The 25,707-nt window shown below is 42.6% G+C and overlaps 6 protein-coding genes and 1 pseudogene across 7 annotated transcripts; 1 reads left to right on the top strand and 6 right to left on the bottom strand.

Moving 5' to 3' along the window:
• Positions 1 to 8,444: 8,444 nt before the first annotated feature.
• Positions 8,445 to 9,065, top strand: LOC311127617 (heat shock protein beta-11-like; the record flags this gene model as incomplete). Its single annotated transcript, XM_084159441.1, has 1 exon — positions 8,445 to 9,065. The coding sequence occupies one exon, from the start codon at positions 8,445 to 8,447 to the stop codon at positions 9,063 to 9,065; it is 621 nt and encodes a 206-aa protein (XP_084015567.1).
• Positions 9,066 to 13,749: 4,684 nt separating this feature from the next.
• On the bottom strand, positions 13,750 to 14,443 carry LOC311127576 (heat shock protein 30-like; the record flags this gene model as incomplete). The annotated part of the gene is made up of 1 exon (XM_084159393.1): positions 13,750 to 14,443. Exon 1 carries the CDS (start codon positions 14,392 to 14,394, stop codon positions 13,750 to 13,752), a length of 645 nt encoding a protein of 214 aa, XP_084015519.1. The 5' UTR covers positions 14,395 to 14,443.
• Positions 14,444 to 15,518: 1,075 nt separating this feature from the next.
• LOC311127312 (heat shock protein 30-like) lies at positions 15,519 to 16,239 on the bottom strand. Its single transcript, XM_084159122.1, has one exon. It carries the CDS (start codon positions 16,188 to 16,190, stop codon positions 15,546 to 15,548), a length of 645 nt encoding a protein of 214 aa, XP_084015248.1. The 5' UTR covers positions 16,191 to 16,239; the 3' UTR covers positions 15,519 to 15,545.
• Positions 16,240 to 17,314: 1,075 nt separating this feature from the next.
• Positions 17,315 to 18,035, bottom strand: LOC311127255 (heat shock protein 30-like). Its single transcript, XM_084159055.1, has one exon. The coding sequence runs from the start codon at positions 17,984 to 17,986 to the stop codon at positions 17,342 to 17,344; it is 645 nt and encodes a 214-aa protein (XP_084015181.1). The 5' UTR covers positions 17,987 to 18,035; the 3' UTR covers positions 17,315 to 17,341.
• A 1,075-nt stretch (positions 18,036 to 19,110) lies between these two features.
• On the bottom strand, positions 19,111 to 19,831 carry LOC311127217 (heat shock protein 30-like). The gene has a single exon (XM_084159013.1). The coding sequence runs from the start codon at positions 19,780 to 19,782 to the stop codon at positions 19,138 to 19,140; it is 645 nt and encodes a 214-aa protein (XP_084015139.1). The 5' UTR covers positions 19,783 to 19,831; the 3' UTR covers positions 19,111 to 19,137.
• A 1,075-nt stretch (positions 19,832 to 20,906) lies between these two features.
• LOC311127123 (heat shock protein 30-like) lies at positions 20,907 to 21,627 on the bottom strand. Its single transcript, XM_084158887.1, has one exon. It carries the CDS (start codon positions 21,576 to 21,578, stop codon positions 20,934 to 20,936), a length of 645 nt encoding a protein of 214 aa, XP_084015013.1. The 5' UTR covers positions 21,579 to 21,627; the 3' UTR covers positions 20,907 to 20,933.
• A 1,103-nt stretch (positions 21,628 to 22,730) lies between these two features.
• LOC311127090 (heat shock protein 30-like) lies at positions 22,731 to 23,424 on the bottom strand (annotated as a pseudogene). Its single transcript has one exon. The product of its transcript is annotated as a heat shock protein 30-like (transcript).
• Positions 23,425 to 25,707: the final 2,283 nt, after the last annotated feature.

Raw genomic sequence — 25,707 nt, 5'->3', positions numbered from 1 at the left:
GCAAATTACATATGAAAAAATGAAAGCTATTTGAATAACTATAGTCTATAGTGACAATGGTGAAAATGTACATTCTGCAACCATTCCGGTCTTGCCCATTTCAACAGTCTTGGCGTGTATAAGGAACAATTATGGGAGAAGTACTCTTGACCTGGAGTAATAATAATAATAAGCCATTTAGCAGACGCTTTTATCCAAAGCGATTTACAGTCATGTGCGCATACATTTTTACGTATGGGTGGTCCCGGGGATCGAACCCACTACCCTGGCGTTACAAGCGCCATGCTTTACCAATTCAGCTACAGAGGACCTGTGAAACACACAGGCAAGGAAATATATACAACATCATCACAGAAAAAGTATTTGGAATATGTGCACTGCTTCTTTCATTACTGAACAGATTAAGAAAATTACCCATGTGCAGGGTGACACCCAGTGGAGAACTGTGGCGAAGACAAGAATGTTCCTGAAGACGCTGGAGCTCAAAATGGCAGAATATACACTGAACAAAAATATAAACGCAACATGTAAAGTGTTGGTCCCATGTTTCATGAGCTGAAGTAAAAAATATGTGAAAGTTTCCATACACACAAAAAGCATATTTCTCTAAAATGTTGTGCACAAATTTGTTTGCATCCCTGTTAGTGAGCATTTCTCCTTTGCCAAGAAAATCCATCCACCTGACAGGTGTGGCATATCAAGAAACTGATTAAACAGCATGATCATTACACAGGTGCACCTTTTGCTGGGGACAATAAAAGGCCACTCTAAAATGTGCAGTTTTGTCACAACACAATGCCACAGATGTCTCAAGTTTTGAGGGAGCGTGCAATTAGCATGATGACTGCAGGAATGTCTACCAGAGCTGTTTTCAGAGAATTTAATGTTAATTTCTCTACCACAAGCCACCTCCAATGTTGTTTTAGATAATTTGGCAGTACGTCCAACCGGCCTCACAACCGCAGACAAATGTAACCACGCCAGCCCAAGAACTCCACATCCAGCTTCTTCACCTGGGCCTGGCTCCCCAGTGGGTGGCCCACCCATGGCTGCACCCCTGCCCAGTCATGTGAAATCCATAGATTAGAGCCTAATGAAATTGTTGCATGTTGCGTTTATATTTTTGTTCAGTATAAAAGCTGTGAAACTCCCACTGCTGAGACAGAAACCAATAGAACACACAGTGCCATCTCAGAGCAAGAAGACTCAACACTCAACATTGACTGAAGATGTTGTGCTACCAGGAAGCTCCACATCGAGGCACCAAAGAATCCATTATCTGCTGAGGAGGAGGTGGCTGAGATAGTGGTGCCCATCAACTGTAGCCTGCAAGTGAACACGCCACAATCCCTCAGATCATAGACAGAGGGCAGCACCACAGAGGACAGCACCACAGACACACAGGAAAATGAATAGACAGGCTTCTAATCTTGTTTTTGAATTTTTGTCAAATTATGTTTTTTATAACATTATTTCTGGAATTATGTTTTACATGTGTAGTTTTGTTTCCCAATAAAATGTGCAAAATATATGTATTTTTGTGTACCAATAAAAATGACAAACTGTACTGTACTAATATTTAAGTTTCAGTCTTTATCAAGTCATTGAAAAGGACCTGCTGTAACCCTAAAAAAGGTCTGTGAAAACCCAGATAACTTATGTCAGGCTTCCCCAACTTGTAGTCCCAAGTTTATTTTTATTTATTAATGGAAATAAAATACTGTAAAAACACCAACAAATCATCTCCAAGTGGTCCTCTGTAGCTCAATTGGTAGATTTACATTTACATTTTAGTCATTTTGCAGACGCTCTTATCCAGAGCGACTTACAGTTAGTGAATATACTGGCCCCCCGTGGGAATCGAACCCACAACCCTGGCGTTGCAAACACCATGCTCTATCAACTGAGCTACACCCCTGCCGGCCATTCCCTCCCTTACCCTGGACGACGCTGGGCCAATTGTGCGCCGCCCATGAGTCTCCCGGTCGCGGCCGGCTGCGACAGAGCCTGGATTCGAACCAGGATCTCTAGAGGCACAGTTAGCACTGCGATGCAGTGCCTTAGACCACTGCGCCAATCAGGAGATCACGGCGCTTGTAACGCCAGGGTAGTGGGTTCGATCCCCTGGACCACCCATTCGTAAAAATGTATGCAGACATGACTGTAAGTCGCTTTGGATAAAAGCGTCTGCTAAATGACATAATGTAATATTTACATTTTGGAAATCTATTCCAAAGCATTCCCACGTACACTGAGTATACCAAACTTTAGGAACACCCTTGAAAAAGAAAAGGAGAGTCACACTCTAGGAGCTCAGATACAATCATTTAATAACCTAATAACCCATTCTTTATACACACGGGAAACTGTTGAGTGTGAAAAACTCAGCAGCGTTGCAGTTCTAGACACAAACCGGTGCGCCTGGCACTTATTACCATACCCTGTTCAAAGACACTTAAATCTTTTGTCTTACCAATTCACCCTCTGAATGGCACACATACACAATCCATGTCTCAATTGTCTCAAGGCTTAAAAATCCTTCTTTAACCTGTCTCCTCCCCTTCATCTACACTGATTGAAGTGGATTAAACAAGTGACATCAATATGGGATCATTGCTTTCACCTGGATTCACCTGGTCAGTCTATGTCATGGAAAAATGAGGTGTTCTTAATGTTTTGTATACTCAGTGTATTATAGAGAGATATATGTGATCGTATGCAAATGTAGGCAAGGTATGAAATTATTATGTTTTAGTCAAATATTATATCTGTTTGGGCTTCTTGCGGTCAATTTGCAGTCTACCCACTGGGCACAGACATCAATTCAACGTCTATTCCACGGTGGAAACAACGTTGATTCAAGCAGTGTGTGCCCAGTTGGTACAAATTATTTGTAATTATGTTCCGGGCCCTGACCATCCGCCCAATAAATAATCGGCCCGCAGCTGAATTTAGTTGATGATCCCTGTCTCATGTCAAAGTCCTGATTTAGATTCAGCCCTCTTGTCAAACCCTGATCTGTTTCACCTGTCTTTGTGCTTGTTTCCAACCCCCTCCAGGTGTCGACAATCTTCCCCATTATCACCTGTGTATATATACCTGTGTTCTCTGTTTGTCTGTTGCCAGTTCATCTTGTCTTGTCAGGTCTTATCAGCGTGCTTTCCCGTCTTCCTGTTTCTCAAGTTCTGTTTCCTAGTTTTCCCGGTTCTGACCATTCTGCCTGCCCTGACCCCAAGCCTGCCTGCTGTCCTGTACCTGCCTGACTCTGACCTGATCACGAACCTCTGCCTGTCCTCGACCTGCCCTTTGCCTGCCCCGTGTTTATAATAAATTATCTGAGAACTGTACGATCCACCTCCTGTGTCTGCATCTGGGTCATATCCTGAGCCGTGATAGTACAAACTGGCCATGACTGACCCAGCAGACTCGGACCAGCTCCGCAATGCCGTCTCCTCCCAGGGAGCCACCATTGGAAGACACAAGGAGTTACTTCAAGGTCTTATGGAAGGATTCCAGACCTTGGTGGAACGCCAGGACCGTGCCTTCAACACATTGCTGGAGCAATTCCACAAATTGTCTGTGAGGCAGCCCGCCACTACAGTAACCCCCCAGACTGTCAATTACCCTGCTACCAGCGGCGTTTCTCCTCAATCTACCCCGGCTTCCCAAGAACCCGGCTTTCCTCCTGCGGAGCGCTACGCTGGAGATCCCGGATCCTGCCGGGCGTTTCTCTCCCAGTGTTCTCTCATCTTTGAGCTGCAGCCCTCTTCATTTCCCTAGGATCGTTCGAGGATAGCGTACGTGATAACGCTGATATCTGGGAGGGCTCTTGCCTGGGCTACAGCTGTGTGGGAGCAACTATCCACCATCTGTCTCAGACTGGAGGAGTTTGTGGCAGAGGTACATAAAGTGTCCAATTCTCCATTGTCTGGGAGAGAGGCGGCTCGTAAGCTGCTCCAACTATGTCAGGATTCCCGTAGTGTGGCCGACTACGCAGTGGATTTTCGCACGTTGGCGGCTGAGAGAGCCTGGAACCCGGAAGCCCTGTTCGACGCGTTTCTTCACAGATTATCAGAGGTGAGCTGCCCCTGGACCTCGACTCCCTCATAGCCTCTGTTCCCTGTCACCGGCGCTCGTCCTTGATTTCCACCTCGCCTCCGAGGAATCGCGAAGATCCCCGAAGTCCACATTTCTGAGTGGATCCAATGTCGCCCGAGTTCTCCTGGAGGTCACAGAGGGCTGTTGAGTCGTCTCCTCCGGAGCCCATGCAACTGGACAGGGCTAGATTGTCTCCTGCTGAGCGCTTACGCAGACTAAACACCCAGAGCTGTCTGTATTGTGGAGCTACGGGACATTTTTTATCTACCTGCCCATTAAAGAACCAGGCTCATCAAGTAGGTACTAGTACACTGGTGAGCTGTACGGGGCGTTGTGGGGTGACCGGTCCAAATCTCTCTGGGTGCTCATTGACTCTGGGGCCAACGGGAGCTTTATGGACGCTACCCTGGTGTCGGAGCTGGGAATCCCCACACAACCCCTCTCCCATTAACCTGAGAGTGTCGGGTAATCACAGTGAGTCAATGCAGTTCCTGCCCATTGAATATCCTCATGCACCCGTGGTTTTGGGTTTTCCTGGCTCAAGAGGCACAATCCTCTAATTGACTGGGCTACTGGTTCTATCCTGGGTTGGAGCCCGTTTTGCCATGCGCATTGCCTGAAGTCGGCGCTGCCTGCCCCGGGACGTCTTCCTGCGGGCTTGGGAAAACCCTGGACCTCTCCGCCGTTCCCCTGGGACGTTTTCAGCAAAGCCCGTGCCACTTCGCTTCCTCCGCATTGGCCCTATGACTGCACCATCGACCTTCTCCTGGGCACTACACCACCTTGGGGGCGGCTTTATTCCCTGTCAGGTCCGGAGACCAAGGCGATGGAGACGTATATTGAGGACTCCCTGGCTGCAGGGGGTATCCATCCTTCTGCCTCCCCCGCCGGCGCAGGGTTCTTCTTTGTGGAGAAGAAGGACAAAACCCTGTGTCATTGTATCGAATACCGGGGCCTGAATGACAAAAACTGTTACCCGCTTCCACTCATCGCCTCGGCTTTCGAGCCTCTCCAGGGGGCTACCATCTTCTCCAAGTTGGACCTCCAGAATGCCTACCATCTGGTACGGATACGGGAAGGGGATGAGTGGAAGACCACCTTTAACACGGCTAGTGGGCACTAATTAATTAATTAATTCCTCTCCCCGAATACCTGGTGATGCCGTTCGGACTGACCAACACTCCTGCTGTGTTCCAGGCCCTGGTAAACCGGTTCGTATTCGTCTACCTTGATGACATCCTTGTGTTTTCCCACTCGGCTCAAGAACATGTCCTCCAGCATCTTCTGGAGAACTAGCTGTTCGTCAAAGCGGAAAAATGTGAATTCTATCGCTCCACCATCTCCTTGGATACATCATAGCTGCAGGCAACATACAGATGGATCCTGAAAAGGTGAGAGTGGTGGTAGATTGGCCGCAACCCACCTCCAGAGTGCAGCTGCAATGCCTCCTGGAGTTTGCCAATTTCTACCGCTAGTTCATCCGGGGCTACAACACCAGGGCTTCCCCCCTGTCAGCGCTCACCTCTCCCAAGGTCCCGTTTACGTGGTCTCCAGCTGCAGACCATGCGTTCTTGGACCTCAAGCACCAATTCACTTCCGCCCCCATCCTAATCCATCCGGATCCGTCCTGGCAGTTCGTGGTGGAGGTCGACGCCTCGGACGTCAGAGTGGGGGCTGTCATCTTCCAGTGTTCGGCCCAAGACCAAAAGCTGCATCCCTGCGCTTTCCTCTCCCATCGTCTCAACCCCATGGAAAGCAATTACAATGTGGGTAACGGGAACTACTTGCAGTGAAGATGGCATTGGAGGAGTGGAGGCACTGGTTAGAGGGGGCGGAACACCCATTCATAGTATGGACAGATCACAAGAACCTTGCGGGGGGCCCGGCTAACCGGATGTTTGTCCTGGACTCTGCCCGTACTTCGGTTCTCGACTGGCCTGCCATCCTGGCTCACGTTGGACCCTGGCCTTTGTACAACAACGTTTTTGGTGGCCCACCTTGGTTCCTGACATCTCCGCGTTCGTCGCCACCTGAACCGTGTGTGCCTAGAATAAGACTCCTCGGCAAGCTCCGGCTGGCCTCCTTCAACCACTTCCTGTCCCTCACCGTCCCTGGTCACATATATCCCTGGACTTCGTCACTGGTCTCCCCCCTGTCTGATGGCAACACGGTTATCCTTACTGTGGTGGACCAGTTTTCCAAAGCCATCCATTTAATTCCTCTCCCCAAACTACCCTCAGCCAAGGAGACGGCCCAGCTCATGGTGCAGTACGTCTTCTGGATCCATGTGGACATTGGTTCCGGTGGACATTGGTTCATCAGCCAGCCTGTCCTCCGGGTTCCACCCCCAGTCTAACGGCCAGTCGGAGCGAGCCAATCAGGACCTGGAGACGACTCTTCACTGCCTTGTCTCCGCCTATCCCACCACCTGGAGCCAGCAGCTTGTGTGGGTAGAGTATGCCCGCAACATCCTCCCTTGCTCAGCCACTGGTCTCTTGCCTTTTGAGTGCTCCCTAGGATATCAGCCCCCGCTCTACCCGGAGCAAGAGGAAGAGGTCAGCATACGCTCGGCCCAGATGTTCGTCCGCCGCTGTCGCCGTACCTGGAAGAGAGCCTGGTCGGCTCTTCTCAAGACCACCTCCAGGTATCGACGACAGGCGGACCACCACCGGACCCTGGCTCCCCGGTATGGTCTCCGGCTGTCCACTCGGGATCTGACCCTCCGGGTAGAGTCCCGCAAACTTTCCCCCCGTTTTATCGGCCCTTTCCCAATCTTAAAGATTCTTAGCCCCTCTGCTGTTCGTCTTCTGTTGCCTCATACCGTCCGTATACATCCTATGTCTCACAGCCCTTTGTCTCCTGTTTCCTGATTATGAACCTCTGTCTGCCCTGACCCCGAGCCTGCCTGCCGTCATGTACCTGCCTGACTGACCTGATCACGAACCTCTGCCTGTCCTCGACCTGCCCTTTGCCCCGTGTTTATAATAAATTATCTGAGAACTGTACTATCCGCCACCTGTGTCTGCATCTGGGTCATATCCTGAGCCGTGATACCTCTAGCGGCTCCTCCAAAAGGCTCAATGTGTTTCATGGTTTAGGAATACAGTAACTCCTTCTTCTCACATGTCACGTCTCCTCCCGTTGCTCCCCTCCACCGGTCTACTGAGCCACCGGTCTGAGCGCACCACCTCGGCAACACCGGAAAGGAAACCCAACGCACCTTAATCACCTCCAGCGCACCTGCAACTCATCATCTCATCACCACCCCTATATAGCCCTGGACTGTTCAGTGTTGTGTTGTGTGTGATTGTTAGTGTCTTGTCGTGTACTCGCTCTTTATTGTTCTCTTGCTCAGTGTTAAGTAAACCTTTACATTGTTGTTTCTGCGTCCTGCTTCTTCGTATCCTCAGTACTCGTCACATCATATAACAACTTCCTGCATGTTCCTTAATATTTATTGATTGGACATGGCAATAATCTGTGTCCAGATAAAGTTCCCTTTGAAATATTTAATTAACTTGGAGAAGTTGCTGGAAAAATCCCACAAATAGGATCTTAGCAGTTTTTGTACATTCAAATCGAGCATATTATTACATTATAGATGGTGACTCATTATGCTACTCAATACACACTATGAATAATCTTTTGGTTCTGTGATGTTCTCTCAACAACCACAACACTATATTTAGAGACAGAGTAAGGAAGCAATGTTGTCAGTGGGTGTCAATTTCAGAGTCACATCCAAGAAGATGGTTGAGGGAAGTTGAATACTGACCCAAGCTATATTAATACATTCACTGCAAGTCATATCAATAAGGGGAAGTGCACTTGTAAATGAAGTACACTTGCAATTCCTTCTATATCTGTATCACTTTTAAGGCTGAACCATATATTATAACTGTTATCTTCATAAGTACAGTGATATCAGGAATACTTTGGATTTGTTGTCATGGGGAAAAGGTTATTCATAGACAGACGTGACAGCATGACAAAGCAGCTGTTGTAGATTCCTTTCTCACTGTAGGCTACTTTTATTTAAAGGACGTTATGTGGCCTTGCAACTCTGACCTGCTTCAGTGGTCACTCTGTAAATAGAACAACGATATATCCCTAAGGTATTTGGCAGTCAGACTGCAGTATTACCCAGGGCTTGTTTTGGAGAATGACAAAAGTTGCGTAGTCATAACACTCAGACGTTGTAGTCAGAGGAATGCTACTGGAACTTTCCATTGGACAGTATAAAAGCTGTGAGCCCTAGTCTGCTCAGGACAGAAGCTCACAGAGACACAATCAGGGACAAGAGACCAACAAAGACTAGCAGAAACGACACAGAGTTGATTTTGAAGATGCTTTGCCCCAGCATGATGCAGCCTTCCCTCAACCCAATGAGCCCCTTCATGGACTTCCACTGGCCCGTCCGCAGCCTCTGGCCAGAGACACGGCCTCTCTTCTTCCAAATGGAGCAGGAAATGATGCGAAACATGCAGGAGATGAGGCACAATATGGAATATATGCATCGACTCCACCAAAAGATTTTCGAAGACATTGATGGCCCATTATCTTTAACTGATTTCAAGCCCTTCGCTTTCCAGATGGGAAAAGAAAACAACCGCTTTGCCCTGACACTGGACACTAAAGACTTTTCCCCAGAGGAGCTGTCTGTCAAGCAGGTGGGCAGGAAGCTGAGAGTCAGTGGGAAGACAGAGAAGAAGCAGGATGATGGGAAAGGTTCCTTCTCTTACAGATGCCAGGAGTTTAAACAGGAGTTTGATCTGCCTGAAGGGGTGAATCCTGAGACAGTCACCTGCTCTTTGAATGATGGACAGCTACAGATTCAGGCACCAAAAGTGGCTGCTGTGACGGAAGGCAATGAGAGAGTGGTCCCTATCACTTGTTTACCTGCCATAATCTCAACCGGGGCTGCCACTGAGAGCACTACTGTGGAGGCAGAGCCCAAGAAGGACTGATTACGATGACTCTGTATCATGATATGGCTATAACCATTAGTCTTATGGTTGGACAATAAAAATAACTCCCATGAATACCATCATGTTTACTAACATTTCTGTACTATCCCAATTAAATAGCTATTTTGTCAAGTTTGATGAATGCAACGTCAATAATTATCAATGGCATGGAATGTAAGCCAATATTTTTGCATGTTCAATAAACGTTTTTTTAACAAAGTTTTGCCTTGTTTACAGACCAGGAAATCAGTTGCATTTGGGTAATGAATATTTTTGCGTTTAAATTGTGTCCCTGGAGTGGGTATTCTGGGTATGCCCTGGCCTGGTATAGCTGCCATTTCAATCGATGTCTTGAAAATCAATTAGTGGATTGAAAGACTATGTTTTGATATCATAACAGAGTTTGGTTTTATAAAGAGTAATGTAGTTAGACAAAATGTGCACAAACAGGTTACGTGTACATATATACTGTATGGTCTGTGTGTGTCTATGTTAGCCTGTCATATTCACACTGTTCAAATTATGCTAGAGAATGTCTGAGGGTCACAGGAGTTGAGTGGTAGTAGTGGTCCTACCAATACTCATGTTGTGGTCATCATGATATCACTGAAGAGACCCTGCCATATCTCAACTATTTCTCACCACATCAAAAGGTGACGGGCAGGAAATTATCCCATGACATGAACATGTAACTGAAATGAATGGTCTGGTAAGGTTGTACTGAACTTAAAGGTTTTTCCTGATTATGTCAATAATTATATTCTTATATATGGAAAAAATAAGAATATGGGCCTGGATCCAGACTGAATGTTAAATATATATTCCTCTAGCTAGCATACTGTAATAGTATCTTTAATTTCACCCATTGAATTTAACAATCCTATTAGAAGTAAACTGAATATTTAATTGGGTAAAAAAACAACATTGCCCTGCAATAGAATGAGCAAAGCAGATCAAAATTGGACAAAAGATCACAAGCTAAGTTTTAAAGAGAGTTTTCACAACAGGTGTCATTGATAGAGAGGTAAAATGTAATTGAACACATTCTAAAATAATCCACGGAGAAAATAAATGCATATTGTACAACATTATGAAATTGGTGTTGTGTCGATTTTATGTTATTTTAATATTGTTGAAAACTGAATAAATGTTTCTCTGGCATTATGTTTGCCTTATATTTACCTCTGTTTTTTAATTACTCAAAATACTATTTTCTACATGGTGTGAAAACCGTTCACTCACATTCAATGATCAAAAACAGGACACATGCTCAAAAAGACCTACATTGCAAATCCTGACAAGTCCACATAACATTTGTTTTCAAAAGTCAGGTTTTTAAACATGTAATGAACATGTTAGAATCAGAACATTTTTAGTAGATCTTTTAGAAAATTGAATTTATTGAAACTGATCATTGAAAAATATCAAGCCATTGAGCCTATTGGAAAGTTAACTTTTGATGAGAAATAATAGTCATTATGTTGATATTCATTGAAGAGATCATAACGACTGCAATATTGTGTAAAAGTTTATATTTTATTGATTATATTAAATAGCATATCATTGATTGTTACAATATATGAAATGTAAATGAATTGATTTTCATAACATGAAAAATACATATTAGAAAATGAAACATCCTTTGAAATAAAAAAATAGCATAATAAATATGATCAGTCCTCATGTGAAATAGTGTTCTCTTGTTTCTTCTGTGTGTCAGTGGTGCTGCCCTCTGTCTTTGAAAGGAACTGTGGGGTTTTCACATCCAGGCTACAGTTGATGGGCACAGGCCAGTAGAAGTCCATCAATGGGCTGAGGGAAGACTGGAATCCTCTGGAGAACAGCATCTTCAGTCAATGTTGAGTCTTCTTGCTCTGAGATGGCACTGTGTGTTCAGTGTTGGTTGTATTGGTTTATGTCTCAGCAGTGGGAGTTTCACAGCTTTTATATCCTGCCACTTGGAGCTCCAGTGTCTTCAGGAACTTTCCTGTCATTAACACAGTTCTCCACTGGGTGACACACTGCAGGGAAGTGGTGACGTCTCTCCAGCCAGCTTCTAAATCAGGTAGTTCAGTAACAAGCTGGATGGATTCCACATTCCTGAGATATTAGTGGTGCTGTACTTCAAGCAACTCACCTTTTAATGCTTTCACTGATGATTGGTTTACTTAACTTAAATATAATTATGACTTTAAAAAGTATTTTGAACCATATTCCTTTTCACATTTACAGTATTGATGGATCATTAGCGACACATCTTCTGTGTCAAGCAATAGAATGAGCAAAGCAGATCAAAATTGGACAAAAGATCACAAGCTAAGTTTTAAAGAGAGTTTTCACCACAGGTGTCATTGATAGAGAGGTCAAATGTAATTGAACACATTCTAAAATAATCCACTGAGAAAATAAATGCATATTGTACAACATTATGAAATTGGTGTTGTGTCAATTTTATGTTATTTTAATATTGTTGAAAACTGAATAAATGTTTCTATGGCATTATGTTTGCCTTATATTTACCTCTGTTTTTTAATTGCTCATAATACTGTTTTCTACATGGTGTCAAAACCGTTCACTCATATTCAAATGATCTAAAACAGGACACATGCTCAAAAAGGCCTACATTGTAAATCCTGACAAGTCCACGTGTCAGGATGTCAGTGTGATGCGGTAGGACGAAGTCAGGCGCAGGACACAGAGCTTATCGAAAACGTACTTTACTCGTAGGTAACATCAAATAACATAACCTCCACGCAGGGAGGAAACAAACCCACTCACCAGATGATGAACAAACACGCACAACATACAGTGGGAGCCAGAGGGTTAAATAAGGCAGTGATCAATGATAATGGGAAACAGGTGTGAACAATCAAGACAAGACAAGTAGAACACAGAAACATCGATCGGTAGCAGCTAGTACTCAGGTGACAACGAACGCCGAAGCCTGCCCGAGCAAGGAAGAGGAGCAGCCTCGGCTGAATCTGTGACACCACATAACATTTGTTTTCAAAAGTCAGGTTTTTAAACATGTAATGAACATGTTAGAATGAGAACATTTTTAGTAGAGCTTTTAGAAAATTGAATTTATTGAAACTGATCATTGAAAAATATAAAGCCATTGAGCTTATTGGAAAGTTAACTTTTGATGAGATATAATAGTCATTATGTTGATATTCATTGAAGAGATCATAACGACTGCAATATTGTGTAAAAGTTTATATTTTATTGATTATATTAAATAGCATCTCATTGATTGTTACAATATATGAAATGTAAATTAATTGAGTTTCATAACATGAAAAATACATATTAGAAAATGAAACATCCTTTGAAATAAAAAAATAGCATAATAAATATGATCAGTCCTCATGTGAAATAGTGTTCTCTTGTTTCTTCTGTGTGTCAGTGGTGCTGCCCTCTGTCTTTGAAAGGAACTGTGGGGTTTTCACATCCAGGCTACAGTTGATGGGCACAGGCCAGTAGAAGTCCATCAATGGGCTGAGGGAAGACTGGAATCCTCTGGAGAACAGCATCTTCAGTCAATGTTGAGTCTTCTTGCTCTGAGATGGCACTGTGTGTTCAGTGTTGGTTGTATTGGTTTATGTCTCAGCAGTGGGAGTTTCACAGCTTTTATATCCTGCCACTTGGAGCTCCAGTGTCTTCAGGAACTTTCCTGTCATTAACACAGTTCTCCACTGGGTGACACACTGCAGGGAAGTGGTGACGTCTCTCCAGCCAGCTTCTAAATCAGGTAGTTCAGTAACAAGCTGGATGGATTCCACATTCCTGAGATATTAGTGGTGCTGTACTTCAAGCAACTCACCTTTTAATGCTTTCACTGATGATTGGTTTACTTAACTTAAATATAATTATGACTTTAAAAAGTATTTTGAACCATATTCCTTTTCACATTTACAGTATTGATGGATCATTAGCGACGCATCTTCTGTGTCAAGCAATAGAATGAGCAAAGCAGATCAAAATTGGACAAAAGATCACAAGCTAAGTTTTAAAGAGAGTTTTCACCACAGGTGTCATTGATAGAGAGGTCAAATGTAATTGAACACATTCTAAAATAATCCACTGAGAAAAGAAATGCATATTGTACAACATTATGAAATTGGTGTTGTGTCGATTTTATGTTATTTTAATATTGTTGAAAACTGAATAAATGTTTCTCTGGCATTATGTTTGCCTTATATTTACCTCTGTTTTTTAATTACTCAAAATACTATTTTTTACATGGTGTGAAAACCGTTCACTCATATTCAATGATCTAGAACAGAACACATGCTCAAAAAGGCCTACATTGCAAATCCTGACAAGTCCACATAACATTTGTTTTCAAAAGTCAGGTTTTTAAAGATGTAATGAACATGTTAGAATAAGAACATTTTTAGTAGAGCTTTTAGAAAATTGAATTTACTGAAACTGATCATTGAAAAATATCAAGCCAAGTTAACTTTTGATGAGAAATAATAATCATTATGTTGATATTCCTTGAAGAGATCATAACGACTGCAATATTGTGTAAAAGTTTGTATTTTATTGATTAAATGAAATAGCATCTCATATTGATTGTTACAAGATATGAAATATAAATGAATTGATTTTCATGACATGAAAAATATGTATTAGAAAATTAAACATCCTTTGAAATAAAAAAATTGCATAATAAATATAATCAGTCCTCATGTGAAGTAGTGTTCTCTTGTTTCTTCTGTGTGTCAGTGGTGCTGCCCTCTGTCTTTGAGAGGAATTGTGGGGTTTTCACATCCAGGCTACAGTTGATGGGCAGAACTCTCTCTGCCACCTCCTCCTCAGCAGATAGTGGATTCTTTGGTGCCTCGATGTGGAGCTTCCCGTCATGAGCCAGGGAGCAGGTGACTGTCTCAGGATTCACCCCTTCAGGCAGATCAAACTCTTGTCTGAACTCTTGGCATCTGTAAGAGTAGGAGCCTTCCCCATCATCTAGCTTCTTCTCTGTCTTCCCACTGACTTTCAGCTTCCTGCCCACCTGCTTGACAGACAGCTCATCTGGGGAAAAGTCTTTAGTGTCCAGTGTCAGGGCAAAGCGCTCTCCCTCTTTTTCCAGCTTGAAGGAGACTAGTTGGATGGCCACAGAGGCTGGGACATGGTCCAACTCTTCAAAGATGTGCTGCTGGAGTTTCTCCATCAGCTCCAGACTGCTCTTGATCTCCAGCAGGTTTCTCTGCAGTAGATCCCGCTGGCCGAGAAGAGGTCGGACCTCTGGCCATAGACTGCGCACAGGCCAGTAGAAGTCCATCAATGGGCTGAGGGAAGACTGGAATCCTCGGGAGCACAGCATCTTCAGTCAATGTTGAGTCTTCTTGCTCTGAGATGGCACTGTGTGTTCAGTGTTGGTTGTATTGGTTTATGTCTCAGCAGTAGGAGTTTCACAGCTTTTATATACTGCCCCTTGGAGCTCCAATGTGTTCAGGAACTTTCCTGTCATTGCCACAGTTCTCCACTGGGTGACACAATGCAGGGAAGTGGTGACGTCACTCCAGCCAGCTTCTAAATCAGGTAGTTCAGTAACAAGCTGGATGGATTCCACATTCCTGAGATATTAGTGGTGCTGTACTTCAACCAACTCGCCTTTTAATGCTTTCACTGATGATTGATTTACTTTACTTAAATATAATGATGACTTTAAAAAGTATTTTGAACCATATTCCTTTTCACATTTACAGTATTGATGGATCATTAGCGACACATCTTCTGTGTCATGCAATAGAATGAGCAAAGCAGATCAAAATTGGACAAAAGATCACAAGCTACGTTTTAAAGAGAGTTTTCACCACAGGAGTCATTGATAGAGAGGTCAAATGTAATTGAACACATTCTAAAATAATCCACTGAGAAAATAAATGCATATTGTACAACATTATGAAATTGGTGTTGTGTCGATTTTATGTTATTTTAATATTGTTGAAAACGGAATAAATGTTTCTCTGGCATTATGTTTGCCTTATATTTACCTCTGTTTTTTAATTACTCAAAATACTATTTTTTACATGGTGTGAAAACCGTTCACTCATATTCAATGATCTAGAACAGAACACATGCTCAAAAAGGCCTACATTGCAAATCCTGACAAGTCCACATAACATTTGTTTTCAAAAGTCAGGTTTTTAAAGATGTAATGAACATGTTAGAATAAGAACACTTTTAGTAGAGCTTTTAGAAAATTGAATTTACTGAAACTGATCATTGAAAAATATCAAGCCAAGTTAACTTTTGATGAGAAATAATAATCATTATGTTGATATTCCTTGAAGAGATCATAACGACTGCAATATTGTGTAAAAGTTTGTATTTTATTGATTAAATTAAATAGCATCTCATATTGATTGTTACAAGATATGAAATATAAATGAATTGATTTTCATGACATGAAAAATATGTATTAGAAAATTAAACATCCTTTGAAATAAAAAAATAGCATAATAAATATAATCAGTCCTCATGTGAAGTAGTGTTCTCTTGTTTCTTCTGTGTGTCAGTGGTGCTGCCCTCTGTCTTTGAGAGGAATTGTGGGGTTTTCACATCCAGGCTACAGTTGATGGGCACAACTCTCTCTGCCACCTCCTCCTCAGCAGATAGTGGATTCTTTGGTGCCTCGATGTGGAGCTTCCCGTCATGAGCCAGGGAGCAGGTGACTGTCTCAGGATTCACCCCTTCAGGCAGATCAAACTCTTGTCTGAACTCTTGGCATCTGTAAGAGTAGGAGCCTTCCCCATCATCTAGCTTCTTCTCTGTCTTCCCACTGACTTTCAGCTTCCTGCCCACCTGCTTGACAGACAGCTCATCTGGGGAAAAGTCTTTAGTGTCCAGTGTCAGGGCAAAGCGCTCTCCCTCTTTTTCCAGCTTGAAGGAGACTAGTTGGATGGCCACAGAGGCTGGGACATGGTCCAACTCTTCAAAGATGTGCTGCTGGAGTTTCTCCATCAGCTCCAGACTGCTCTTGATCTCCAGCAGGTTTCTCTGCAGTAGATCCCGCTGGCCGAGAAGAGGTCGGACCTCTGGCCATAGACTGCGCACAGGCCAGTAGAAGTCCATCAATGGGCTGAGGGAAGACTGGAATCCTCGGGAGCACAGCATCTTCAGTCAATGTTGAGTCTTCTTGCTCTGAGATGGCACTGTGTGTTCAGTGTTGGTTGTATTGGTTTATGTCTCAGCAGTAGGAGTTTCACAGCTTTTATATACTGCCCCTTGGAGCTCCAATGTGTTCAGGAACTTTCCTGTCATTGCCACAGTTCTCCACTGGGTGACACAATGCAGGGAAGTGGTGACGTCACTCCAGCCAGCTTCTAAATCAGGTAGTTCAGTAACAAGCTGGATGGATTCCACATTCCTGAGATATTAGTGGTGCTGTACTTCAACCAACTCGCCTTTTAATGCTTTCACTGATGATTGATTTACTTTACTTAAATATAATGATGACTTTAAAAAGTATTTTGAACCATATTCCTTTTCACATTTACAGTATTGATGGATCATTAGCGACACATCTTCTGTGTCATGCAATAGAATGAGCAAAGCAGATCAAAATTGGACAAAAGATCACAAGCTACGTTTTAAAGAGAGTTTTCACCACAGGAGTCATTGATAGAGAGGTCAAATGTAATTGAACACATTCTAAAATAATCCACTGAGAAAATAAATGCATATTGTACAACATTATGAAATTGGTGTTGTGTCGATTTTATGTTATTTTAATATTGTTGAAAACGGAATAAATGTTTCTCTGGCATTATGTTTGCCTTATATTTACCTCTGTTTTTTAATTACTCAAAATACTATTTTTTACATGGTGTGAAAACCGTTCACTCATATTCAATGATCTAGAACAGAACACATGCTCAAAAAGGCCTACATTGCAAATCCTGACAAGTCCACATAACATTTGTTTTCAAAAGTCAGGTTTTTAAAGATGTAATGAACATGTTAGAATAAGAACACTTTTAGTAGAGCTTTTAGAAAATTGAATTTACTGAAACTGATCATTGAAAAATATCAAGCCAAGTTAACTTTTGATGAGAAATAATAATCATTATGTTGATATTCCTTGAAGAGATCATAACGACTGCAATATTGTGTAAAAGTTTGTATTTTATTGATTAAATTAAATAGCATCTCATATTGATTGTTACAAGATATGAAATATAAATGAATTGATTTTCATGACATGAAAAATATGTATTAGAAAATTAAACATCCTTTGAAATAAAAAAATAGCATAATAAATATAATCAGTCCTCATGTGAAGTAGTGTTCTCTTGTTTCTTCTGTGTGTCAGTGGTGCTGCCCTCTGTCTTTGAGAGGAATTGTGGGGTTTTCACATCCAGGCTACAGTTGATGGGCACAACTCTCTCTGCCACCTCCTCCTCAGCAGATAGTGGATTCTTTGGTGCCTCGATGTGGAGCTTCCCGTCATGAGCCAGGGAGCAGGTGACTGTCTCAGGATTCACCCCTTCAGGCAGATCAAACTCTTGTCTGAACTCTTGGCATCTGTAAGAGTAGGAGCCTTCCCCATCATCTAGCTTCTTCTCTGTCTTCCCACTGACTTTCAGCTTCCTGCCCACCTGCTTGACAGACAGCTCATCTGGGGAAAAGTCTTTAGTGTCCAGTGTCAGGGCAAAGCGCTCTCCCTCTTTTTCCAGCTTGAAGGAGACTAGTTGGATGGCCACAGAGGCTGGGACATGGTCCAACTCTTCAAAGATGTGCTGCTGGAGTTTCTCCATCAGCTCCAGACTGCTCTTGATCTCCAGCAGGTTTCTCTGCAGTAGATCCCGCTGGCCGAGAAGAGGTCGGACCTCTGGCCATAGACTGCGCACAGGCCAGTAGAAGTCCATCAATGGGCTGAGGGAAGACTGGAATCCTCGGGAGCACAGCATCTTCAGTCAATGTTGAGTCTTCTTGCTCTGAGATGGCACTGTGTGTTCAGTGTTGGTTGTATTGGTTTATGTCTCAGCAGTAGGAGTTTCACAGCTTTTATATCCTGCCCCTTGGAGCTCCAATGTGTTCAGGAACTTTCCTGTCATTGCCACAGTTCTCCACTGGGTGACACACTGCAGGGAAGTGGTGACGTCACTCCAGCCAGCTTCTAAATCAGGTAGTTCAGTAACAAGCTGGATGGATTCCACATTCCTGAGATATTAGTGGTGCTGTACTTCAACCAACTCGCCTTTTAATGCTTTCACTGATGATTGATTTACTTTACTTAAATATAATGATGACTTTAAAAAGTATTTTGAACCATATTCCTTTTCACATTTACAGTATTGATGGATCATTAGCGACACATCTTCTGTGTCATGCAATAGAATGAGCAAAGCAGATCAAAATTGGACAAAAGATCACAAGCTACGTTTTAAAGAGAGTTTTCACCACAGGAGTCATTGATAGAGAGGTCAAATGTAATTGAACACATTCTAAAATAATCCACTGAGAAAATAAATGCATATTGTACAACATTATGAAATTGGTGTTGTGTCGATTTTATGTTATTTTAATATTGTTGAAAACGGAATAAATGTTTCTCTGGCATTATGTTTGCCTTATATTTACCTCTGTTTTTTAATTACTCAAAATACTATTTTTTACATGGTGTGAAAACCGTTCACTCATATTCAATGATCTAGAACAGAACACATGCTCAAAAAGGCCTACATTGCAAATCCTGACAAGTCCACATAACATTTGTTTTCAAAAGTCAGGTTTTTAAAGATGTAATGAACATGTTAGAATAAGAACACTTTTAGTAGAGCTTTTAGAAAATTGAATTTACTGAAACTGATCATTGAAAAATATCAAGCCAAGTTAACTTTTGATGAGAAATAATAATCATTATGTTGATATTCCTTGAAGAGATCATAACGACTGCAATATTGTGTAAAAGTTTGTATTTTATTGATTAAATTAAATAGCATCTCATATTGATTGTTACAAGATATGAAATATAAATGAATTGATTTTCATGACATGAAAAATATGTATTAGAAAATTAAACATCCTTTGAAATAAAAAAATAGCATAATAAATATAATCAGTCCTCATGTGAAGTAGTGTTCTCTTGTTTCTTCTGTGTGTCAGTGGTGCTGCCCTCTGTCTTTGAGAGGAATTGTGGGGTTTTCACATCCAGGCTACAGTTGATGGGCACAACTCTCTCTGCCACCTCCTCCTCAGCAGATAGTGGATTCTTTGGTGCCTCGATGTGGAGCTTCCCGTCATGAGCCAGGGAGCAGGTGACTGTCTCAGGATTCACCCCTTCAGGCAGATCAAACTCTTGTCTGAACTCTTGGCATCTGTAAGAGTAGGAGCCTTCCCCATCATCTAGCTTCTTCTCTGTCTTCCCACTGACTTTCAGCTTCCTGCCCACCTGCTTGACAGACAGCTCATCTGGGGAAAAGTCTTTAGTGTCCAGTGTCAGGGCAAAGCGCTCTCCCTCTTTTTCCAGCTTGAAGGAGACTAGTTGGATGGCCACAGAGGCTGGGACATGGTCCAACTCTTCAAAGATGTGCTGCTGGAGTTTCTCCATCAGCTCCAGACTGCTCTTGATCTCCAGCAGGTTTCTCTGCAGTAGATCCCGCTGGCCGAGAAGAGGTCGGACCTCTGGCCATAGACTGCGCACAGGCCAGTAGAAGTCCATCAATGGGCTGAGGGAAGACTGGAATCCTCGGGAGCACAGCATCTTCAGTCAATGTTGAGTCTTCTTGCTCTGAGATGGCACTGTGTGTTCAGTGTTGGTTGTATTGGTTTATGTCTCAGCAGTAGGAGTTTCACAGCTTTTATATCCTGCCCCTTGGAGCTCCAATGTGTTCAGGAACTTTCCTGTCATTGCCACAGTTCTCCACTGGGTGACACACTGCAGGGAAGTGGTGACGTCACTCCAGCCAGCTTCTAAATCAGGTAGTTCAGTAACAAGCTGGATGGATTCCACATTCCTGAGATATTAGTGGTGCTGTACTTCAACCAACTCGCCTTTTAATGCTTTCACTGATGATTGATTTACTTTACTTAAATATAATGATGACTTTAAAAAGTATTTTGAACCATATTCCTTTTCACATTTACAGTATTGATGGATCATTAGCGACACATCTTCTGTGTCATGCAATAGAATGAGCAAAGCAGATCAAAATTGGACAAAAGATCACAAGCTACGTTTTAAAGAGAGTTTTCACCACAGGAGTCATTGATAGAGAGGTCAAATGTAATTGAACACATTCTAAAATAATCCACTGAGAAAATAAATGCATATTGTACAACATTATGAAATTGGTGTTGTGTCGATTTTATGTTATTTTAATATTGTTGAAAACGGAATAAATGTTTCTCTGGCATTATGTTTGCCTTATATTTACCTCTGTTTTTTAATTACTCAAAATACTATTTTTTACATGGTGTGAAAACCGTTCACTCATATTCAATGATCTAGAACAGAACACATGCTCAAAAAGGCCTACATTGCAAATCCTGACAAGTCCACATAACATTTGTTTTCAAAAGTCAGGTTTTTAAAGATGTAATGAACATGTTAGAATAAGAACACTTTTAGTAGAGCTTTTAGAAAATTGAATTTACTGAAACTGATCATTGAAAAATATCAAGCCAAGTTAACTTTTGATGAGAAATAATAATCATTATGTTGATATTCCTTGAAGAGATCATAACGACTGCAATATTGTGTAAAAGTTTGTATTTTATTGATTAAATTAAATAGCATCTCATATTGATTGTTACAAGATATGAAATATAAATGAATTGATTTTCATGACATGAAAAATATGTATTAGAAAATTAAACATCCTTTGAAATAAAAAAATAGCATAATAAATATAATCAGTCCTCATGTGAAGTAGTGTTCTCTTGTTTCTTCTGTGTGTCAGTGGTGCTGCCCTCTGTCTTTGAGAGGAATTGTGGGGTTTTCACATCCAGGCTACAGTTGATGGGCACAACTCTCTCTGCCACCTCCTCCTCAGCAGATAGTGGATTCTTTGGTGCCTCGATGTGGAGCTTCCCGTCATGAGCCAGGGAGCAGGTGACTGTCTCAGGATTCACCCCTTCAGGCAGATCAAACTCTTGTCTGAACTCTTGGCATCTGTAAGAGTAGGAGCCTTCCCCATCATCTAGCTTCTTCTCTGTCTTCCCACTGACTTTCAGCTTCCTGCCCACCTGCTTGACAGACAGCTCATCTGGGGAAAAGTCTTTAGTGTCCAGTGTCAGGGCAAAGCGCTCTCCCTCTTTTTCCAGCTTGAAGGAGACTAGTTGGATGGCCACAGAGGCTGGGACATGGTCCAACTCTTCAAAGATGTGCTGCTGGAGTTTCTCCATCAGCTCCAGACTGCTCTTGATCTCCAGCAGGTTTCTCTGCAGTAGATCCCGCTGGCCGAGAAGAGGTCGGACCTCTGGCCATAGACTGCGCACAGGCCAGTAGAAGTCCATCAATGGGCTGAGGGAAGACTGGAATCCTCGGGAGCACAGCATCTTCAGTCAATGTTGAGTCTTCTTGCTCTGAGATGGCACTGTGTGTTCAGTGTTGGTTGTATTGGTTTATGTCTCAGCAGTAGGAGTTTCACAGCTTTTATATCCTGCCCCTTGGAGCTCCAATGTGTTCAGGAACTTTCCTGTCATTGCCACAGTTCTCCACTGGGTGACACACTGCAGGGAAGTGGTGACGTCACTCCAGCCAGCTTCTAAATCAGGTAGTTCAGTAACAAGCTGGATGGATTCCACATTCCTGAGATATTAGTGGTGCTGTACTTCAACCAACTCGCCTTTTAATGCTTTCACTGATGATTGATTTACTTTACTTAAATATAATTATGACTTTAAAAAGTATTTTGAACCATATTCCTTTTCACATTTACAGTATTGATGGATCATTAGCGACACATCTTCTGTGTCATGCAATAGAATGAGCAAAGCAGATCAAAATTGGACAAAAGATCACAAGCTACGTTTTAAAGAGAGTTTTCACCACAGGAGTCATTGATAGAGAGGTCAAATGTAATTGAACACATTCTAAAATAATCCACTGAGAAAATAAATGCATATTGTACAACATTATGAAATTGGTGTTGTGTCGATTTTATGTTATTTTAATATTGTTGAAAACTGAATAAATGTTTCTCTGGCATTATGTTTGCCTTATATTTACCTCTGTTTTTTAATTACTCAAAATACTATTTTTTACATGGTGTGAAAACCGTTCTTTCATATTCAATAATCTAGAACAGAACACATGCTCAAAAAGGCCTACATTGCAAATCCTGACAAGTCCACATAACATTTGTTTTCAAAAGTCAGGTTTTTAAAGATGTAATGAACATGTTAGAATAAGAACATTTTTAGTAGAGCTTTTAGAAAATTGAATTTATTGAAACTGATCATTGAAAAATATCAAGCCAAGTTAACTTTTTGATGAGAAATAATAATCATTATGTTGATATTCCTTGAAGAGATCATAACGACTGCAATATTGTGTAAAAGTTTGTATTTTATTGATTAAATGAAATAGCATATCATATTGATTGTTACAAGATATGAAATGTAAATGAATTGAGTTTCATGACATGAAAAATATGTATTAGAAAATTTAACATCCTTTGAAATAAAAAAATAGCATAATAAATATGATCAGTCCTCATGTGAAGTAGTGTTCTCTTGTTTCTTCTGTGTGTCAGTGGTGCTGCCCTCTGTATTTGAGAGGAATTGTGGGGTTTTCACATCCAGGGTACAGTTGATGGGCACAACTCTCTCTGCCACCTCCTCCTCAGCAGATAGTGGATTCTTTGGTGCCTCGATGTGGAGCTTCCCGTCATGAGCCAGGGAGCAGGTGACTGTCTCAGGATTCACCCCTTCAGGCAGATCAAACTATTGTCTGAACTCTTGGCATCTGTATGAGTAGGAGCCTTCCCCATCATCTAGCTTCTTCTCTGTCTTCCCACTGACTTTCAGCTTCCTGCCCACCTGCTTGACAGACAGCTCATCTGGGGAAAAGTCTTTAGTGTCCAGTGTCAGGGCAAAGCGCTCTCCCTCTTTTTCCAGCTTGAAGGAGACTAGTTGGATGGCCACAGAGGCTGGGACATGGTCCAACTCTTCTAAGATGTGCTGCTGGAGTTTCTCCATCAGCTCCAGACTGCTCTTGATCTCCAGCAGGTTTCTCTGCAGTAGATCCCGCTGGCCGAGAAGAGGTCGGACCTCTGGCCATAGACTGCGCACAGGCCAGTAGAAGTCCATCAATGGGCTGAGGGAAGACTGGAATCCTCGGGAGCACAGCATCTTCAGTCAATGTTGAGTCTTCTTGCTCTGAGATGGCACTGTGTGTTCAGTGTTGGTTGTATTGGTTTCTGTCTCAGCAGTGGGAGTTTCACAGCTTTTATATCCTGCCACTTGGAGCTCCAATGTATTCAGGAACTTTCCTGTCATTGCCACAGTTCTCCACTGGGTGACACACTGCAGGAAAGTGGTTACGTCACTCCAGCCAGCTTCTAAATTTTTTATTTTTATTTTTATTTCACCTTTATTTAACAGGTAAACCAGTTGAGAACAAGTTCTCATTTACAACTGCGACCTGGCCAAGATAAAGCAAAGCAGTGCGATAAAAACAACAACACAGAGTTACATATGGGGTAAAACAAAACAAAGTCAAAAATACAACAGAAATACATATAATATACAGTGTGCAAATTTAGCAAGTTATGGAGGTAAGGCAATAAAATAGGCTATAGTGCAAAATAATTACAATTTAGTATTAACACTGGAATGATGTGCAAGAGATGATGTGCAAATAGAGATACTGGGGTACAAATTAGCAAATAAATAACAATATAGGGATGAGGTAGTTGGGCGGGCTAATTTCAGATGGGCTGTGTACAGGTGCAGTGATCGGTAAGGTGCTCTGACAACTGATGCTTAAAGTTAGTGAGGGAGATAAGTGTCTCCAGCTTCAGAGATTTTTGCAATTTGTTCCAGTCATTGGCAGCAGAGAACTGGAAGGAATTGCGGCCAAAGGAGGTGTTGGCTTTGGGGATGACCAGTGAGATATACCCGCTGGAGCGCAGACTACGGGTGGGTGTTGCTATGGTGACCAATGAGCTAAGATAAGGCGGGGATTTGCCTAGCAGTGATTTATAGATGGCCTGGAGCCAGTGGGTTTGGCGACGAATATGTAGTGAGGACCAGCCAACAAGAGCGTACAGGTCACAGTGGTGGGTATTATATGGGGCTTTGGAGACAAAACGGATGGCACTGTGATAGACAACATCCAATTTGCTGAGTAGAGTGTTGGAGGCTATTTTGTAAATGACATCGCCGAAGTCAAGGATCGGTAGGATAGTCAGTTTTACGAGGGCATGTTTGGCAGCATGAGTGAAGGAGGCTTTGTTGCGAAATAGGAAACCGATTCTAGATTTAACTTTGGATTGGAGATTCTTAATGTGAGTCTGGAAGGAGAGTTTACAGTCTAACCAGACACCTAGATATTTGTAGTTGTCCACATACTCTAGGTCAGACCCGTCTAGAGTAGTGATTCTAGTCGGGTGGGCGGGTGCAAGCAGCGTTCGGTTGAAGAGCATGCATTTAGTTTTACTAGTGTTTAAGAGCAGTTGGAGGCTACTGAAGGAGTGTTGTATGGAATTGAAGCTCGTTTGGAGGTTTGTTAACACAGTGTCCAATGAAGGGCCAGATGTATACAAAATAGTGTCGTCTGCGTAGAGGTGGATCTGAGAGTCACCAGCAGCAAGAGCGACGTCATTGATATACACAGAGAAAAGAGTTGGCCCAAGAATTGAACCCTGTGGCACCCCCATAGAGACTGCCAAAGGTCCAGACAACAGGCCCTCCGATTTGACACATTGAACTCTATCTGAGAAGTAGTTGGTGAACCAGGCGAGGCAGTCATTTGAGAAACCAAGGCTATTTAGTCTGCCAATAAGAATGCGGTGGTTGACAGAGTCGAAAGCCTTGGCCAGGTCAATGAAAACGGCTGCACAGTACTGTCTATTATCGATCGCGGTTATAATATCATTTAGGACCTTGAGCGTGGCTGAAGTGCACCCATGACCAGCTCGGAAACCGGATTGCATAGCGGAGAAGGTACGGTGGGATTCGAAATGGTCGGTGATCTGTTTGTTGACTTGGCTTTCAAAAACTTTTGAAAGGCAGGGCAGGATGGATATGGGTCTGTAACAGTTTGGATCTAGAGTGTCACCCCCTTTGAAGAGGGGGATGACCGCGGCAGCTTTCCAATCTCTGGGGATCTCAGACGTTACGAAAGAGAGGTTGAACAGGCTAGTAATAGGGGTTGCGACAATTTCGGCGGCTAGTTTTAGAAAGAAAGGGTCCAGATTGTCTAGCCCAGATGATTTGTAGGGGTCCAGATTTTGCAGCTCTTTTAGAACATCAGCTGTCTGGATTTGTGTGAAGGAGAAGCGGTGGGGGCATGGTCAAGTTGCAGCGGAGGGTGCAGAGCTGGTGGCCGGGGTAGTGGTAGCCAGGTGGAAAGCATGGCCAGCCGTAGCAAAATGCTTGTTGAAATTCTCGATTATTGTAGATTTATCGGTGGTGATAGTGTTTCCTAGCCTCAGTGCAGTGGGCAGCTGGGAGGAAGTGC

The sequence above is a fragment of the Coregonus lavaretus genome (assembly GCF_964263955.1).
Source record: "Coregonus lavaretus genome assembly, chromosome: 4".
Taxonomy (NCBI): Eukaryota; Metazoa; Chordata; class Actinopteri; order Salmoniformes; family Salmonidae; genus Coregonus; species Coregonus lavaretus.
This window is presented reverse-complemented; position numbering and strand designations above follow the sequence as displayed.